The sequence below is a fragment of the Myotis lucifugus genome, unplaced genomic scaffold (assembly GCF_000147115.1).
Source record: "Myotis lucifugus unplaced genomic scaffold, Myoluc2.0 scaffold_138, whole genome shotgun sequence".
Taxonomy (NCBI): Eukaryota; Metazoa; Chordata; class Mammalia; order Chiroptera; family Vespertilionidae; genus Myotis; species Myotis lucifugus.
The window spans coordinates 2,189,504-2,210,028 of record NW_005871186.1 but is presented as its reverse complement, the minus strand read 5'-3'; the positions used below and the strand labels follow the sequence as shown (position 1 = coordinate 2,210,028).

The window sequence follows — 20,525 nt, the reverse complement described above, 5'->3', positions numbered from 1 at the left end:
GCCAAAATAACTTTTCTAATGTCACTTTTAGAAGTTTTTAGCAACAATAGAAGTGTTCTGACTCTAGAGCCCTTGTTCTTGAACACAAAATTATACTGTTCCCCTAAATGATGATACAGGATGCTGAGAGGATGTGTTCCATCAATCTTTGTGTGCTCTAACACAAATCAAGTTAACAAAAGGTTAATAGGGACTCACAAGGTAATCAAAAAACCTCTCTCTCTAAAAAAAAAATCAATAAAGACATGGCTCCATACTATCAGATGGACCAATTTTAACCCTTTAAAGTACATTTTATATTTTGTCATAAATGTTGATGACTTCCTTCTTTTGTTGATAGTTATTATCCCTGTGTGTTGTCATTTAATTAACTGGAACTAATTGTCATCACTATATTTATAAGCTGGCAGAATCCTACATTAGTCAAACTTGAAGGGGAGATTCTATTGGTGATAATAACTCCATTGGTGATAATAACAATAATGAGAGAAGTTGGCTTAAGTGTTCTTAAATTATATTTAGGTCTTCAAAGCTACAGAACACTCCCTGGTGGCTCGTATATTGGATGAACATAAATTTCTGAAGACTTATGCATTACCTATCAGGATGTCTCTTCCCAATGACACTCAGTTTCACCCCTCCTCCTTCTTGTTGCTGGGAGTTCCAGGACTGGAGACGCTACACATTTGGATTGGCTTACCCTTCTGTGCTGTGTACATGATTGCACTCATAGGGAACCTCATTATTCTGTTTGTGATCCAGGCTGAGAGCAGCCTCCACCAGCCGATGTTCTACTTCCTGGCCATGTTGGCCACCATTGACTTGGGTCTCTCCACAGCTACTATCCCTAAGATGCTTGGGATCTTCTGGTTCAATCTCAGGGAGATCATCTTTGATGCCTGCCTCACCCAGATGTTTTTTATTCACAATTTTACACTGATGGAATCATCAGTCCTCTTGGTAATGGCTTATGACCGTTATGTGGCCATATGCAACCCACTCCAATATAACACCATCCTCACCGACAAGATTGTGTCTGTGATTGGTCTTGGAGTGGTAGTGCGGTCACTTATTGTTGTGACTCCATTTGTATTTCTCATTTTGCGATTGCCCTTTTGTGGGAATCGTGTCATTCCTCATACCTACTGTGAGCACATGGGTCTTGCTCGCCTATCTTGTGCCAGCATCAAGATCAATATTATTTCTGGTTTATGTGCAATTTGTAATCTAGTGTTTGACATTATAGCCATTGCCCTTTCTTATGTTCAGATACTCCGTGCTGTTTTCCGTCTTCCTTCCAATGAAGCCCGGCTCAAGTCCCTCAGCACATGTGGTTCTCATGTTTGTGTAATTCTTGCCTTATACACACCAGCCCTCTTTTCCTTCATGACACATCGCTTTGGCCGAAATGTCCCTCGCTATATCCACATACTCCTGGCCAATCTTTATGTCATAGTGCCACCAATGCTCAACCCTGTCATATATGGAGTCAGAACTAAGCAGATCTATGATTGTGTGAAGAAAATATTATTACAGAAATAAGGAATGGAAACATAATGACACTACTGATTTTCATTGTGAAATTTTATGAAAATTAAGTTAGAAAAATACTTTCTTACAATAACTATGTCAAAATATGTATTTATGTTGGCTCTCCTCTGAAAGTATCTTATTTCCATCTTCTTTTCAGACCAGTTCTCAATATCCATTGCTGCATTCTCTGTCCCTTATAATTTTATTTAGCAGGTTGTATTATTTTCTCCTTTTTGTATGCTTTACAAAGTGAAATTTTTAGATCATAGGAGGGGTGTAGCAGAATGTACATTTAACATTATAATACTTTTCACCCTCCACCATCAATTTATGAGATTTATAATTGTTCCCTATTTGTATTGTCATTTTGTATTGTCACCACTTCATGTTGTCAATCATTTGTCTGCATCTACTGAGTCATGAAAGGGCATTTTATTAAAGAGAAAACTTGTATTTTTCTTTATGATTAAAATTTCTAAGCATTTTTCTTGTATTAATTTGATATTACTTATCTTTTTTATGAGTACATGTCCAAGTTCTTTGCCCACTCTTATATTTTTATCTCGTAATAATGGACTTATAGAATACTAGAGGTCTGGTTACATAACCTTTGTTAGAACTATGTATTATGAATATTTTCTCCCTGTCTGTGGTTTGCCCTTTCATCTTTTATTTCCTTAAACAATAAAATATTTTAATGTTGATAAAATCCAAGGTATCTTCTTTTCTGTGTCCTTTTTAAGATATATTTTCCTGCCCCAAGATCTCAAATATATATCTTATTTCTTTTAGAGATCTTATATTTTGAATTTTAGTAATTAAATTAACAACTTGGCTTTATCTCAACAAATGCTCAGATTTTGCATATAATTTGAAGGCAGAGTCAATGCAGTTGACTCAAAATTCGTATGTGGATTGTGAGAGAAAGATGTGTCAAGGATAAATCCATGTTTTATTTTCCTTAAGATGTTGGAAATGGGATACTGATGGTCAATAATTAAGATGTGAAATACAGGAGTGTTATGTGTATTTAGGAACATTGGCAAAAGCTTTCATTTTTAAGTTAGGTTAAAAAGTAAACCAAAAATGTGAAATAGAAGAAATGATTAAATAGTAGATACCAAATGTTACTCTCTTTTAATCATCTTTTATTTCTTCCATGGTTTCATGGTATCTTATGATGATAAAATTACATATGTCCAACATTAAACATTTCCGTAATTAACAAAACTTCCAAAAAAAGAAATCTCACTGCCTAGGCATAAATTGCTTAAGATCTGATAAATTTATATGTAAAAATTACATTTTTTGAAATTCTGCATACTTGCTGGAAGCCAATCCACCCTGGCTGCTTGAGGCAGTCTCTGCAGGGATGTTTCAAGTAACCTTGAAATGGAGATGAGAAATGTCCTAGCCTTTGGGATGGAATAGATGGGATTAAGATCAAATAGGATAAATGCAGGTGTAAGAGGACAAGAGGGGGAGGAACCTGGCTAGGAAAAGAAAGGTTGTCTCCCCAGGTGAGGATTTTTATCAGTAAACCCTTTAACTGAGTGTCAGAGGGGTGGTTGGTCGCTTTAATCTTTGCTTGCAGTGACCTCCTTCAGTTGCTTCCTTGTAGCTTGGTGGAACAATAGAGTAACCTTTGAATGGAGATGGAAAGCCCCTTGGCCTTTTGTATAGAATGGATAGGATTGGGACCAAATAGTATATATACAGATGTTAGATGACAATAAAAAGAGGAACCTGGCTATGAGGATCACCTGAACACTGCCTCCGTGTCATTCATTCTTCATTCTTCGCCGACTCCTTCCACACCTTTGGGAACCCCTGGACCCGCTGGGGCTGGACCCCAGCACATACTGTATACAATTTTATAACTTTCAACTTTTCACTTAATACTGAATCATGAAAAGTTCCACTGTGAAAAGAAGTATTTCATTAAAATTATACATATCATTACATTGTAGTATAGTTGTAAAAATTGAACTGGAATCACACTGGCTGGTTTGGAATCCAGGCTCCATGTCTCACTGTTGCGTGACATTGGTCAAACTAAGTCTGCACTTCTCATTTTCCTCACCTGTTACAGCACAGAAATGGCACCTATACCAGGGATTGCTGTTAGAATGAAATCAAACTATATATATAAAGTATATAAAACTATGCCTAATACACAATAAGAGCTTTAGAAGTATTACCTGTTTTATGATTTTAAATAATCTATTTGTGTATTTTTACTTTAAATTTAAGGTCATACTAGTACTGATTTCAAATATACTATGGTTGGATTCCCGTACCTAAATTTGTGGGCACCTCTTTCTTAGTCTTATAATCCATACATGTATATCTTAGAATAAAATCCATTAACCAATAATGTTCAAAGTGTATCACTGTACTTTGAGTATATTAGAAGATCTACTTATAGTTTTAATTTAAAAATTTATAATTAAATGTAAGAATAATGTGAAAGCAATAATGTTCAATAAGGTCCAAACATAGCAGTTATCTGTGAAACAATAAAATAATAATATTCTCTTACAATTTAAGTCCATGTTATGTGTCCAGATTCTCTCTTTTCCTCATAACAATATAATTTGCCCCTCGCTTATACATGAGAGAACCTCTCATGTTATAAATCTAGTAATTATAAGTCAAACATCAAATTCTTTAACATAGAAAACAGGTGGTACATGATCTGATGTAAATCTTACCCTACTTGTTTGGTCCTTTCAATCTCTGTATTAACACTACTGCTCCACCTTATATATAGATCTGCAAAAATAAGGTTTTATCAAATTTTTCTGATCATCTTCATGTTGTTTTCTGTTCTGGAAATCCTTTGTGTACCTAATAAAAAAGTAGTTCTGGGAGTCCATAACAATAGTTAATTTATACATGCTATCTGAGCATGTATTCACTCCCCGAATAGAAATAGGCTCTTCCTATTGAGCAATTTGATAGTATTTTGTAGATCTATACGTTCTACTCTCAACATATTTCATTGCAGAAATTCTATGTTTTCTTAACAAACACACAGTTGATTTTTGTAAAGCAAATTACTTTTACAACCAACGTGTATAAACAAGACCAGGCAATTAAAAATTATTTTTAAGAAGAGGAGAGAGAGATTTGATATGCCCAAATTGTATCCAAATGAATACTGCTTCTATAAACCATATAAAAACTATTTTAATGAGATGCTTATGTATTTAGTTTTAAACACTAAATTTCTAATACCTGTAAGAATATATTTTCCTTCTGCTTAGTTCCCAGGCCTCCTGCCTTTATCTACACTTTCTTGTTTCTAATTCCTTCTAATGTAGCTTTGGATGAATATATTTTTAAATGCTGTTCCCCCACACTCATCACATTCTGGTCCTGTGGCATGTTCATTAATTTGGGGACTTAATTCAGTCTCTTCATTATCTAAAGTAATCCATTTACTGAATCAATCAACTACTCAATGAAACCAATAAGAAAAAAAGCTGTTTATGTTTTGAGAGTAAATGGAACAGAATACTAAACAAAGGTAGGAGGGGAGGGACAGGGCAGGAGGAGAAAGCAATAGTAAGATACACTGAAACAGGCTGACAGAGAAATATTGGAAGGAGAGAGAAAGAGAGAAAAAAAGAAAGATGGATAACAAAAGAAAGAGAAATAGGAGGAAGAACAAGGGAGGTAAAGGAGAAGAGAGAGAGAGAGAAAGAAGGAATACCTGTTACCCATAGTGGAAGTGGCAAAATGTCTTCTGTAACTACCTGTTACCCATAGTGGAAGTGGCAAAGTGTCTTCTGTAACTTGACCACTTAGATTTCTGAGAATCATGAACATCCACCTTAATAGTATTTAAAATTAAAAGCTTCTACTCCCTGAATGGGTGAAATGCACACAAAAAAGACATCAACCTCCTTCCCATTAAGTGGTCATTTGCCATTTTCAAAGCCTCCCCTCTTTCCCATGAAGTGGTCATTTGCTGTTTTCAAATTCTCTCCTCCTTCCTTAGATGAAAACATATTAACATTTAATCCTCTGGACAAAACTTGGAGGGATTCCTCCACTATTTATTGATGGATGAATATTCTGAACACTCTTTCACGAATCTGTTTGGTCCGAACTCCATAAATGATCGGGTTGAACATTGGTGGAATAACTACATAGAGATTGGCCAGAAGAATATGAATGTAGCGAGGAACATTTCTGCCAAAGCGATGTGTCATGAAAGAGAAAAGAGCTGGGGTGTAAAAGGCCAAAATTACACAGACATGGGAACCACAGGTGCTGAGAGACTTGAGTCTCGCCTCTTGCGAGGGGAGACGGAAAACAGAACGGAGAATGTATATGTAAGAGAGAGCAATGGCTATGATGTCAAGTCCCAAGATAGCAATGGTCCCCAAACCATATATGATGTTGACCCTGATGTTTGCACAGGCCAGGCGAGCAAGACCCTTGTGCTCACAGTTTGTGTGTGGGATGACATGATGTCCGCAGAAGGGCAATCGCAAGATGAGGAATACAAAAGGGAAAACAGCGAGGAAAGATCTCCCAACTACCTCAAAACCAATAATGGATACTGTCTTGTTAGTAAGAATTGTGCTATAATGGAGAGGGTTACAGATAGCTACATAGCGGTCATAAGCCATGGCAAGAAGGACTACTGACTCCATGCCAGTAAAGATGTTAATGAAAAACATCTGAGTGAGGCAGGCATGAAAAATGATCTCCCTGAGGCTGAACCAGAATATGCCCAGCATCTTAGGGATGGTGGCTGTGGAGAGACCCAGGTCAATGGTAGCCAGCATAGCCAGAAAGTAGAACATGGGCTGGTGGAGGCTGCGCTCAGTCTGGATGACAAACAAGATGGTGAAGTTTCCTATGAGTGCAATCAGATACACAGCACAAAAGGGAAGGCCAATCCAGATGTGGATGTGTTCTAGTCCTGGGATTCCCAGCAGCACGAAGGAGGTGGGGTGGAGCTGGGTATCATTAGAAAGAGACATCTCCCTTGTGATTTCTTATGGATGTGTCCATTGCAGATGTGCGCTGACTCATATTGGAAGGTACCACTCTGTTACCATGATGCTTTATAATACTGGGGGAAAAAGCAAATATCTTACCTGTTTATCCCATTATCAATAGCTTTGTTGTCAGATAATTGAAATCTTCATAATAAAACTTTTAAAACTACAATTTGATTATAGAAAACTTAATTTTATTATTCTAAAATAGTTTCATAATGCATTTATTTATTTATATATTTATTCTATGGAAGGTCATCTTTTACTATATGCATTTAGTTATGTATCTCCTGGTGTGTGTGTGTGTGTGTGTGTATATATATATATATATATATATATATATATATGTACATACACACACATATACATATATACACATGAATATGTGGGTATACATGCACTCATAATTAAAGCATAAGGTGTGAATGAATAAATAGGCTTTTATATGCACACACTCACATGGCACACACACATTCATTACCCTCTTTGTCAACTTGTCTCTGCTCTTTTCCCACATAACAGATTATTAACCAGGAGCATATTCCTTTGTGCTTATTAACCCTCTCTGAGTTTTCCCCATATGTACTAATGACAACTTATGCCTGCTGATAAATTAAAAATCCTAACCAAAAACACAACACAATAACACACAGGCACAAGTTATTGTTTCTCCTTTGTCATTGTATTTTTAAATTGCTGAAGGAGCTCCAGAGACTGTGAGAAATCACATCAGAGGGGGTATGTTTAAATTCATTACCTTCGAATGATGATCTTCAGAGGTTTTAATGTACTAATCTCCAAAGTGGGTTACATGCAAACTCAGATGGCACAAAGAATGTTAATAGTATATTAATTCTCTCATTTATGCATGTTAGTGACCAGTGGTTCAAAAATACTAATCAATTAACCAAAGTATTAAGGAGATGAAATAGAGCAAAAAGTGCATTAGACTATAAAGAACATTCTAGATCTCATAATGACCAACCCACTTGAAACCAGTAAAGTATCCCAAATATTAAGGGATTCTTTATAGCACTCCCCCATCACAGTGGAAAGTCAGGTAGAGCAAATATCCTCTGATCTAGTATTTAATGATTTATAATTCTATTATGCTTAAGGCAAAGTAGATGTGAAAGGATTTGTTGGAATATGTAAATATTAGCCTGAACTTAAAAATCAGGTATACCCAGCAAGATGCTCCATCCCAAAAGGAAGGTTTGGTTGATGCTTAAGTATGAAAGCCTTGGCTATTCTGTGAAATGTTTTAATTGGGAAATAGAAAAAGGGGGGGAGGGAAGTAAGAGACCACAAGTAAGATGTTATGTACTGTTAGAAGTGATTTTATGGAACCTTCATTTTAACACATCATTACGTGTGCCCCATGCTTCAAAAGGTGTGCTTCCTGCCAAGAATATGGAGTGGTAAGAGGTTAGAGGACTAAAGGTATTATTACTGTTGGGCAACAAAAAATCACAGACGTGACAACCAAAGGCTGTTTCTTATCAATACACCAAAACATGCTCCTCCAAGGCGGTAGATCCTGAAAAACCTGGACCCTGAAAGATAGGTGGTAGCCAACACTACACATGGGAATACATTAGCAAAATCGTGTGACTCCTGGAGACAGAGCACGTTTGCCTTTTTTTCTAGGGTTCACTGTAATCTGTTTATACAGCACAGCATTCTTTTTTAGTATGGGTTGATTTTTTTTTTAACTGCACTGTAAAAAGCAGTGCTTAGAAATGCACTAAACTATTTCTATTATTGTTTTTTAATGTCTTTAACTTGTATTTTCCCTACACTTGGGATGTGAGAGGACACAGTTACAATTTATCTTATTTTATTTTTGCACCTCACCTTGATAGGAAACAATACATAAATCATCCCAAGTTGAGACATCTGACCTTATAACGATTGAAAAGATAAAAATGCAAACAAGAGTTACCAGTGATATTTTGGCAATTATATATAAGTAGAGAACTTCCTTTATGTTATGAACCCAATCTCAGTTCTGCTCTCCAGCTTTATGACACTCCTATATTTTTTTCCTTTCTTCCCTGCTCTCTGTCATCCTATCCATGGGCTGGAAAAATAGGTAGTAGACTTACCAAGCTGTGTAACAGGTGATTCTGAGCCTGTGAACCCAAATAGAGAATGGACTTTTTATGGTTTACAACATGATGCTCCCCAAGGGAAAGACTCGAAAATTCCCTAGAGCCATATTTTGAAGGACAGGAGAGCCCAGAGGTCATCCCCCAGGGTGTCTGCCCTCCTCTAGGGATAATGAGGCCAACTATTCAGAATCAGTGATGTGACCTGAGCCTATGGGAACCGATTACACTCCTTGCCTAGGAGATAGGCCATGACACAAATCAGAACTCTTAACCACCTCAAAGCAAGTATACTAATGTGATTGAGCCCCAAAGCAGTAGCTTGTAATTGCCTGTATCCCCAGGATGGCTCATCCACTTACTACCTGAGTTATGTTGACCAAGACACTTAATCTCATTAAAATCTAATATTCTTATGCAGAAATAGTATATACCTCAAGTGGTGTATGTAAAGGTTAAATGAGGGATAACATATAGTTTTCCTGGTAGTATGTAATTCACAAAGTATTTAATAAATGTTAATAATAATCAGGAAATACCACTAACTTTGTGGATAATGCCCATTTATTTTATGTCAAAATAATTCCCTATTGCTTTTTCACAGAATCAAAAACATACTTGACCTACCAAATGCAGTTTAAAATCCCACCAAGTAATTCTCTGTTGCCTTCTCCATTTAGCATAGCAGAGCTTTCATAATTTTCAGTACCTAATTTATAAATAACTTCAGACTTATTTATGTTTATATTTAATAATTCTCATTATGAAAATATTTTAAACAAGGAAATAACATAAATAAAAAGTAGTGCACTCATGGTTTAACACAAATATGAAAACATGGATTCAAATTCAAGTGTGTTATGGGCTCATTTCTTGTTTTTTCATAAAATATAACTACTACTACCTTTAGATTTTATTAGTATCTTATTCTTTTTTTTTTACTTTATTGCACATAAAAAGCTCATAAAGAAATAGAAATCACTGCTTGGCATTAACTAGGTCCGTGTTAATGTACCCTAAATTCCAAACTGCAGTAAATTATTGCCCAAGTGGAAAAACAATGTGACTCATCTTCTTAGCTATTTAATGCACGAGCCAGTTGGTGCTTTTAGAGAAAAAGTGACCACAAATGTCAAGCTATCCTTTTAGGTTCTGTTTCCTCTTTTACCTTGTTCTTGTAATACCTTGACAGTCTTGAGAACTCTGTGATTCCTTCAAATATGATTTTAATTTCTAATATGTTATACAGCTATTTTAGTTAATGTAAGACAGTGTTGACCAAATTCCATGTTCATCATCAAAAGAATCTGAAATTTCTAAATCCTGTGATTTTTTCTTTTCTTTTTTTTTACTTTTTTGATAAACTTTTTTCCCCTTTTTTTTAAATATATATTTTATTGATTTTTTTACAGAGAGGAAGGGAGATGGATAGAGAGTTAGAAACATCGATGAGAGAGAAACATCAATTCAGCTGCCTCCTGCACACTCCCTACTGGGAATATGCCCGCAACCAAGGTACATGCCCTTGACCGGAATTGAACCCGGGACCCCTCAGTCCGCAGGCCGACGCTCTATCCACTGAGCCAAACCGGTCAGGGCTAAACTTTTTTTCTTGAATTTTAGATCTACAGAATAATTGGAAGAGAGTACAAAGTTCCCATGCATCCTGCACTGTTTCCCCTATTATTAACAACTTTCATGAGTACAGCACATTTGTAACAAATGAAGGGGGAAAGAGAGGATGTGTAAATCACAAACATGACTGCAGTCTGGGAGCCACAAGTGCTCAGTGGCTTGTGTGGGCACTTTGGGATTTGAGGCAGAATATAGAACTGCCTTTGTAACCATAAAAGATTCCAACCAGAACCAGGATGAGGACAAGGAAGGGAGCAATGAAAAAATTCTAGATGGCATTGACTCGAATATTGGCACAAGCCAACTTGGCAATGCCCATGTGCCCACAGTTTTGTGGGCAATCATGCAGACATCACAAAAGGGCAAATGGTGGATTAGGTAGGCCATGGGCAATGTGAGCATGACTGCACTCAATGCAATACCCAGTCCAATTCCTGACAGCACCCAGGCTGTCATAGCAGTCGAAGGCCATTGATAGGGGGATAAGAGATTCCATTCCTGTAAAATGTGTATGAGAAACATCAGGGCTACACAGGCTGCAAAGCCAATCTAATGAGCATTAAACCAGAGGTTAGTCAACATATGTGGTGTCAAGAATGTGAAGAGGACCAGAAAAAACTGATAGAATGTCCAGAAAGAATATTGAATTCAAGGTGTTCTCTGTTCATATAGCTATAAAAATTGATGTATTACAAATTTGAGTCACAATGTAAACACAACAGAAGGGCAAGGAAATACAGGCACGAGCATTCTTTAGGATGCCTAAAAAAATATGTTGATGGATGGAACTTGGTTATATTTTCACGGGGCATTCTGAATTTGGCTGGAATAGGACAAAATTTGAATAATACCTGGACAGGGGGAAAAAGCATATAAATACATTTTAATATTAGTTGGTATTTTAGCAAAGTGCAAGAGTGCAAGCAGAGAGGTATTGTTTCTGATCTGTGTTTATCTATTATTAAAAGAAAAGAAAAATTCCTGACACAAACAATTTGAACCCAAGGAACAGATCTTTTATGATGATTAATAACATAGTCAATGCTGAAAAATAATATAACCTTATTTGTAGTTATGAACTAATATAATTTGTTTTAGTACTTGTTAATGAGCATATATAAAATGTGGTACTTTCCCAAATTGAGGATGTCAAGGAACATTACAAATTATTAAGGCTGAGAAAGATAGATGTGGGAAACTAAACATAGCTACACTGATATAAACACAAAAATAAAAACAATACACATATAATGATACATGTCAAGTACTTAAGTAGGTTTGATTTAATAATTTTCACATGAATTTAAATTCAAGAAGTCACCTCTAAAATCAGTATGCATCCTCACAAAAATCATTCAACAAACACTTATTGACAATTTCATACAAACCTAAAACCCAAATAGACACAGAATAACTTAAGAAGTAGTAAAACAACTGCAGATCCAAACATTTCTTATTTATAGCAATGTCCATCTCTTTGTTTCCATCAGCATAAGGATCTCCAAAATTATCCTTTTATAGGCTTTCTTATCATTCCCACATGACTCCTTTGACTTTATATCCTGGTAACCACTAATCTATTGTTCATTTCAATAATTTTATCATTTAAACACTTTTATGTAAATGGAATTATCTACATATATAAAAGCCTAAGCGACCATCCAACCAGTAGCTATGTCGTGCAATGAGGACTAGGGGGCAGACACTCCAACCAGTAGCTATGACACGTATTGACAGAGCTGCGGTGACTTGGCAGCTCAAGTGACACACCCAGAACCAGAGAGGAGGGAGCCCGATTCTGGGGTGCGTCACCCGAGAACTGCCCTTTCGCAATCCAGGACCCCTCAGGGGATGTCAGAGAGCCGGTTTTGGCCCAATTCCTGCAGGCCAGGCCGAGGGACGCCACTGGTGCATAAATCTGTGCACCAGGCCTCTAGTATAATATGAAATCTTTGGGGAACTGCTTTTTCACTCAATGTAAGTTATCTGGACATTTATTCAAGTTGTTGTCTATCAATAGTTCATTTTGACTGATGACTTATGGTATTCTTCAGGATGAATATACTACCATTTTTATTTAGCCACTCACTCCTTGAAGTATATCTGGGTTGTTTCCATTATTTGGAAATTATAACTAGAGATTCAATGACCATTTTGCAAAGGTTTTACTGGAACACAGACACAATCATTTGTTTTATTTAATATAATTGTGTTTTTTACATTAGAGCAGCAGAATTTAATAATGCCAACAAATATCATATGGCTTGCAAAGCTTAAAATTATTTCTACCTTGCCCTTTATAATAGGTTTGTGGGACTTTGTTTTAGTTAAATTAAAAATAAGAAAGTAATGATTTTTAAGTTTATTTGTGCTATTCATTTCATTACTGCACTCAAGTTTAGTTTCAGAGGCTCTGTTTATATGCTCCAGGGGAAGTATGGAGTCTAGCAAACACCTACCATAAAAGTAATTTTTTTGTGTGTAGAGGGAAAATGGATGAATTTAATGTAGATATTAGAATCATTTACTCTTAGGAACTGGGAAAGTGCTCATACAATTTCTTGTGCCAAACCATCAGAACTTTTGTGAGGCATACTTTACCCAAAACACCAATTGTCATCTGGCTTTCATAAGACTTATTCTAACTGGAGAGCAATATGGAATTGTGCTTTTTGAATAGCTAGTTTGCTTCATCTCAGAAGTTTTATCTAACAAATCTCAAAAGTCTGGGTATTTTTCTTTCATCAGTTAACATTTATTTTGGCAAATAACTGTAGTTACTTCAGAGAAAAATCAGAAGACTTCTAGTTTTACTGTGTTGATTTATCCCTGCCATAAACAAAGCTCCTAAACTACAGAAAACAATGGCTTCTGTTTGACATTTGCTCCCACAGCTTATGTATACTTTTCATGTGCCCACCTCTACACTGGACATGTAGAGGGAAGAGAATCTAAGAAACAGAGTGCTGGGACATTTCACCAAGGGACATTTTATCATTCGTGCTCATCCAAGTGAGGGGCAAAATTAACTCTCAGTGAATATTTTATCCCTCATTTATGGAATATAATGAACAACATAAACTGATGAACAAAAACAGATCCAGAGACAAAGAAGCATCGATCAGACCGTCAAACCTCAGAGGGAAGGTAGGGGAGGATGGGGGTAAGGGGGGGAGATCAACCAAAGGACTTATATGCAAGCATATAGGCCTAACCAATGGACACAGACAACAAAGGGAGTGAGGGCGTGAGTGGGGTGAATATATAACTTAATCAATAAAAAATTTTAAAATAAAATAAAAAAGAAATACATGTATCATTTAATTGATTGATAGTAAATGAACCAAGGAATAAACTCAAAACTCCATTTGGATATTTTTAACTATAGAAAAAAGACATTTTTTTTCGTAAATTATTATAAAGAACAAAAGGAGAATGAGAAAATTATAGGATAATCAGCTCTAAAAGTTATTAAAATATATTTGATCAAAACACCATGATACTGGTAGAAGAATAAACAGGTAAGCTGACTATATTAGTAAAAAACTGACTCTTGTACATAATCAAATTTGATGTTAAGAAAGAATAAAAAACGGTTCTGAAGTGCTTAATTATTAAGCCAATTATATTATAAAACATTAAAAATAGAAACAAAAGTATTTAATTTTCTTATACTTTACATAAAAAATAAATTGCAGTTATATTAGAATTAAATGTAAAAATTAACACATATATGCTCAAACACACACACACACAAAATAATAATAAAATAGATGTTGAGGTGTTGATGTATAATAAAACTATGCAGAAACCCTACATATAAAAGAGATAGAAGGGTGTGCATTAAGTACAATAATCAGTGTAATTTCCTTTAAAAATTTAATCTATTATATGAATACAAAATATTAAATATAAAGACTTTATAGGAAAATGTTAATATGTTAAGTGTACTCAAAAACACATGCAATGAGACTTAAAAAACTGAGCAGAAAATTTGGAAATTACAGTAAGCATGAAACACACAAAAAAGCAAGAACATGACTTATTTAATCAATAACTTAGTACCTAACAATTCTACCACTAATTGTAGAATCTTCAAAAATTTTTCAAATATGCACAAATGCTATTCATAAAGATGTCACAACATTAATCCTAAATTAAAAATACCAAATTCTTATACATATCAAAAGATAAGACAAATAAAATGCAAATGAAAGATTTTGTTACATTTTAAAAGAAAATAACTATATTCCAAACGTATCAGGATAGATGGATCTCTAAACTTAATATTTAATAAAACAATTAGCTATGGAATGATACACAGTGAATTACCCTTTACATTCATTAAATTTTACAATTCCAATCCACTTTCCCACCAAAATGTTTGCATTTGAAATGATAAATTCAGACTCTAAGTCCGACAGAAAAAAAAAAAAGCCTGTGGTAGTCATTCTAGTCTCTGAGGATAAGAAAAATAGTGGACCCAGACTGGCATAATAGTCATAGGTCTTTCAACTCAGATGTCTCATGTGTTTAATTAAAAATAACATTTAAGCCGTAACCAGTTTGGCTCAGTGGATAGAGCGTCGGCCTGCTAACTGAAAGGTCCCAGGTTCGATTCCGGTCAAGGGCATGTACCTTGGTTGTGGGCACATCCCCAGTGGGAGGTGTGCAGGAGGCAGCTGATCGATGTTTCTCTCTCATCGATGTTTCTAACTATCTCTCCCTTCCTCTCTGTAAAAAATCAATAAAATATATTTTAAAAAAATAACATTTAAGATAAATAAATTATAGTAATACTTTTATGTCTGTGTTGTGAGAAGAAATGTATTGGTTATATGTTTCCTTGTCTTTTTTTAAACTAAGGGACAATATACAACAACTTGAGGGGGGAAAGCAATGTTAACAAATGTAATGATGACATGGTCATTGCTTGAACTATTCACTGTCACTCAAAGTGAAATAATACAAACAGTTCTTGCTTCCACAATGGGAATTGGTCCTTGAAATTTAAAGATGATGATTTTTCACACGATAGACTTAATAATCAGCCAGATCAAATTCCCTGGAATGTAATTTAGCAGAACTAACTTTAGGCAGAGAAATGTCTTTCTGAGAAGAACACACCAATTTTGCTTGCTGGATCAAAATGCTTGCTAAACAAAGGAGGTAGAAGTCCCTATTTTTTAATAAAGACTTGGAGCACTTGCTCTCGTATCTGTTTGGTCCTCACACCATAAATGATGGGGTTGAGTGAGGGTGGAATAACCAAGTAGAGGTTGGCAACAAGAATGTGGATATACCGGGGTATGTTGTGTCCAAATCGGTGCGTGAGGAAAGAAAAGACTGAGGGAATATAGAAAACACAGAGGACTGCAACATGGGATCCACACGTGCTTAGGGCTTTTAGCCGTGCATCCTGCGATGGGAGGCGAAAGACAGCACGGAGAATGAAAATATAGGAAACGCCAATTAGAACCAGGTTCGTAAGAAAGAGAGAGACTACAAAGAGCCCATAGATAGCATTGATACGGATGTTTCCACAGGACAACTTTGCAATGCCCATGTGCTCACAGTAGGAATGAGCTATTATTCGAGCCTGACAAAAGGGCAGGCGGTAGATGAGATAGATCATGGGAAGTGTGAGTAGGACTGGATGAATTACAATGTATAAACCCATGCCCACCAGCACCCGGGCTGTTAAGATGGTGGTGTAGTGGAGTGGAGCACAGATTGCCACATAACGGTCAAAGGCCATGACCATCAGGACCTCGGCCTCCATGCCAGTGAAGGCATGAATCAAAAACATCTGGGCCACACATGCTCCAAAGTTAATCTCGTGTGCATCAAACCAGAAGATACCCAGCATCCGGGGCACAGAGGTTGTAGAAAGGGCCAAATCAACTGTTGAAAGGATGGCCAGAAAGTAGAACATGGGCTCCCGGAGGGTCTGCTTGGTCTTGATGACCAGCAGAATTGTGGCATTGCCCACTAAAGCCACCAGGTAAACAGAGCAGAAAGGCAGGGAGATCCAGGCATGGACCTCTTCCAGACCTGGGATTCCAATGAGGAAAAATGTGGCTGGGTGAAAAAGGCTCCTGTTGTGATAAAACATCCTTCCAAATGACAGAGGAGGGTAAGCTCTCACTCCTAGGAGGGGGGAAAAAAGCAGTTGGAAGGAGAGATACTTATGAAAATGATTAGCTTAGTTTCTTTAGTATATAAAGTGAAAATGAAAAGATTTGCTATTTGTAAGGGCCTAGTCATGCATTTTTTAAAATTCTAAATCAAGCCATGCTCACTTGAATGGGTCATTTTCAAAGCACTTATACAGATTTAATCCTTTTTTTTTCACATATAAGGCTTATCAGAAAACCCATGGCAGAGTTATAAAACATAGAACTTGATATTAAGTATGTAATAATTTATCGTTCTGTGAAGCCCCTGTCTGAAGAGAGACACATGAAAAATAAAGGATACACACATGGCAATGCAAACATAATGATAAGAAAACAATCATATGAGAAATTAAATTTATAGGCACAGATGTGCAAGATACCTCCATAATTAGATAATGCAGAAGTTCTCTAATGATTCATTCATCATCTGTTGGCATAGAGAAAATCCAGGATCAAGCCTAATATCCTGTCTGAAATACAAACAGAAAATCAGATGCACATTATCACAAACAAAAGTGCAGACACTCTGGGAATGCCTGCCCAGGAGCAAATGCAGGCTGATCATGCACCTCAAGAGCCCAGGAAGAAAGATGAACAATACATCTCTGTGTATTTTCTTTGATGTCTCTATTTTCCCAAGACAATCCTATCTCATAGCAGGTAATTTTAGTGAGTTGTGATTGTGATGGATTCTAGTTCTGCTTGAAAGATTTTTCATTCACTCTTTAGTCCACATCAGTTTCTCTGAGGAAACCTGTGAATTTTACCACCGTATAGAGCTAGTTATTACTGTGTTCATTCCTTCTGCCTGGTTAAGGCAGTGGAAATGTGGGAAGAGATAACCTAGAAGGCTTCAGGTGGTTATGAACCTAGAGACAGCATTTTTTAGCAATGCGACCTGGAATAATGTCAAACTACAGTGGGAAGGCTGGGGAGGGTTGGGGTGCGGGAAGGGGGGTAAGAGATCAACCAAAGGACTTGTATGCATGCATATAAGCATAACCAATGGACATAAGACACTGGGGGATAGGGGAGGCCGAGGGAATGTCAAGGGGGGGGGAAAGAAGGAGACATATGTAATACTCTTTGTAATACTTTAAGCAATAAAAAAATAATTTAAAAAAATCTAATTTGAGAGAGAATTACTTTCTGTAATTATTTAAAGGAAATAGAGAAGGGCACTTTGCAATGGCTTCAAAACAATGGAGAAAGAACAGGGAACTCATAAACTCAAATAATGAAATAAAGGCACTTTATCTGGAGGCAGAGTGGATGAATATCAGGATAAAGTAGAACAGGCTATTATTGTTATCCTTTTTAATTATAGCTTAATATTTATGGGATATATATCAATATGGACATATAAAATATATTCATTCTGAGATCAGATGAGAGAGAGGTAAGAGATGTATTTGTAATTTTTAAGAACTGAAACATCCAGGTAACAGCTGTTGCTCAGTGGCAGGATGTTGGCCAAGAATAAGCCTACTAGGCACCCTGTTGCCTACCTTGGGTTCATCTCCATAAATAAACTCTCCGTATTTTACCATTTTTCACCTCATACTTTCATCATGTTTCCAAAGTTCATTTCATTCTCTATAACTCAAAGCAGATGTAGAAATTATACTTTATCAACCAACTATGTAATAATTTTGTACATAGATTTTAGATGTAGCAAGGTTCCCCCTCGCCCATTAGATTCAGAATGGACTGCATGATGCATATCAAGCCCAGTTATTCTCAGCCACCTTTGATCATCTCTATTCCCTTTGAGTAAAACATTCACAAATCAAAAGGAAATTCACCTTTGATGCTTCACTCTTCAATAAAAATAGAGACACGAGTAAAATATCGAGCAGCAACGCTCTATCTCCCCTTCTTTGTACACTCCAAGGAAAGTAGTTTTATATTAAGCCTGCAGCTGTTTATGACAGCTGAAAAACAGAATTAACTCAGTGTTCTACTATAATGGTGTCCTGGGATTTGATCCTCTGAGGTTTAAATTTAGAAAAACAGAAGCCCAAGGAAAAGTGACATGGATAAGAACTTACACAGAGAAAATTACAAATGTAGGTCAAAACCATACAGATATTATTGTTTATATGTGGCATACATATAGATACATTTCTATGTATTCTGTAGCTAGAGTCTATGGGTTGCTGTTTCTAGATAAAATTGTGTTTATATTCTATTGATTTTAGATAGAGAGGAATAGAATGTTGATAGAATATAAACATTAAAGGTGCTCTGGTGAGGTCTCAGATGGAAACAAAGGAAATTCTATTGGAGACTGGGAGAAAGGTAAATCTTGTTATAAAGTAGCAAAGAACTTGGCTGAATTGTATTTTTGTGGAAAGTGGAATTTGTAAGTGATGAACTTAGATATTTAGCTGAGGGGATTTCTACGTGTTTAAGGCACAGCCTGGTTTCTTCTTGCTGCCTGTAGTAAAATGTGAGAGAGATAAATTGAGAAGAAACTGCAAAACAAAATGAAAATAGAACTTGAAGATTTGGGAAATGCTCAGTATATCCATATTGCATTTTTTTAATGTGTCTTCTGTAAACAGCATCAAGAGTGTGGCTGGACAACCAGTTGCTGAATAGATTATGAGTGTGACTCATTCATCCATTATCCATTTTCACAGAAGCCAGGAATAAAGACTGGGTTGTCCAGAGAAGATCCGTAGACAACCCCCTTGGCCGATGACTTGGACCACTGTTAATTGCATTGAAACCAACAAGTTTTTTGAGAATTGTATACAGCAAAAAGTTGTCAGTTCATATCAATTGGGACAGAATGAAGGACTTTGGGGAGGCTACAGGACTGGCCAATAGAGCTACTAAGCTGAGAACATGTGTTAACCTTCAAGCAAAAAGAGGAATGATCCCAAAGGTGGTTCAGAGATCAGCAGTGCTTCCAAGGTGACCAAGGGCCTTTGGGGGACAGAGCTCTTTCCTCTTTGGTTTCAAAAGGTGGGGTCACTTCCTTGATTTCAGTGGAACAGGCTGTCAATACCTATTGAAGAGACACGGGCCTAAAATGCAGGAACAACACCCTGGTGGGCCTAGAGAATAAAACATTGAGCAAAAGAGGATTAATCTCAAGCCTTATGATCTAACGGAATTTGCTGTGCTAGGTTCTGGATTTATTTGGCACCTGTACCCTTTGCTTTTTATTGTCTATTCTATGTCTGCCTCGCCATTGTGTTTTTGAAGCAGGTAACTCACTGTCTGTACTCACAGGTACACTATGAAACTTTTGCATGGGTTATGCACTCAAGACACTGATAGACTTCTTGCCCTGAATGGAAACAGGATCTCCTACTATGATAACATTGTGGAAAAAATGCAATTCTGAATACAAAAGCTGAAATGTACTCAACACAGTACTACCCTGGGGTAGAAATGATAAGGTTTGAACCAGCTTTTGATTTCTTATCTGTGTGAAGTTCATGAAATTAATTTCTTAGAGCCTCAATATCTTTAACTGAAAAAAAAACAGATAGGAATTTTTAATATAAAGCTAGTTTATTATAAGAATAAAATAAAAAATATGCCTAAAAATGCCTAGAAGCACACATTACATATATCAGAGATTCAAAAACAATGTTTATGTCTGTAAAAAGTTTTCATTAATTCGTAATTCTTACCTTACATAAAGAATCAATGGACACATTTGTAATACCTTAACTAATAAAGAATTTTTAAAAAAATTTTTTAAAAAAAGAATCAATGGGCTAACTATTAACCATTAAGCATTTGACACTACGGACTTTGCTTTTTGATTTAACTGAGGATGTAATTGTAGGAGACAAGAATTGCTGTGGTTTGTGGAAATGTGGTATGTGGAAAAGACATGTATCAATAAATGGACATAAGAAAAAAATAAATCTTTGATCTATAACCGTCAAAGTTTTGATGTCATATTAAGAAGGTAAGTTGAACTGTTTGTCGCCCACCAAAACCAAGGCAATAAACACCTGCTTAATCCTATATTATATTTTCCTACTTTAAAATATTTGAGCATATGGGATATGCCTACCTCGGTA

General features: G+C 36.1%; 3 protein-coding genes across 3 annotated transcripts; 1 reads left to right on the top strand and 2 right to left on the bottom strand.

Moving 5' to 3' along the window:
- Positions 1–600: 600 nt before the first annotated feature.
- LOC102429418 (olfactory receptor 52E2-like) lies at positions 601–1,542 on the top strand. Its single transcript, XM_014460694.2, has one exon. It carries the CDS (start codon positions 607–609, stop codon positions 1,540–1,542), a length of 936 nt encoding a protein of 311 aa, XP_014316180.1. The 5' UTR covers positions 601–606.
- A 4,055-nt stretch (positions 1,543–5,597) lies between these two features.
- LOC102429112 (olfactory receptor 52E2-like) lies at positions 5,598–6,539 on the bottom strand. Its single transcript, XM_014460693.2, has one exon. The coding sequence runs from the start codon at positions 6,531–6,533 to the stop codon at positions 5,598–5,600; it is 936 nt and encodes a 311-aa protein (XP_014316179.1). The 5' UTR covers positions 6,534–6,539.
- Positions 6,540–15,476: 8,937 nt separating this feature from the next.
- LOC102429716 (olfactory receptor 52J3) lies at positions 15,477–16,412 on the bottom strand. The gene has a single exon (XM_006094535.1). It carries the CDS (start codon positions 16,410–16,412, stop codon positions 15,477–15,479), a length of 936 nt encoding a protein of 311 aa, XP_006094597.1.
- Positions 16,413–20,525: the final 4,113 nt, after the last annotated feature.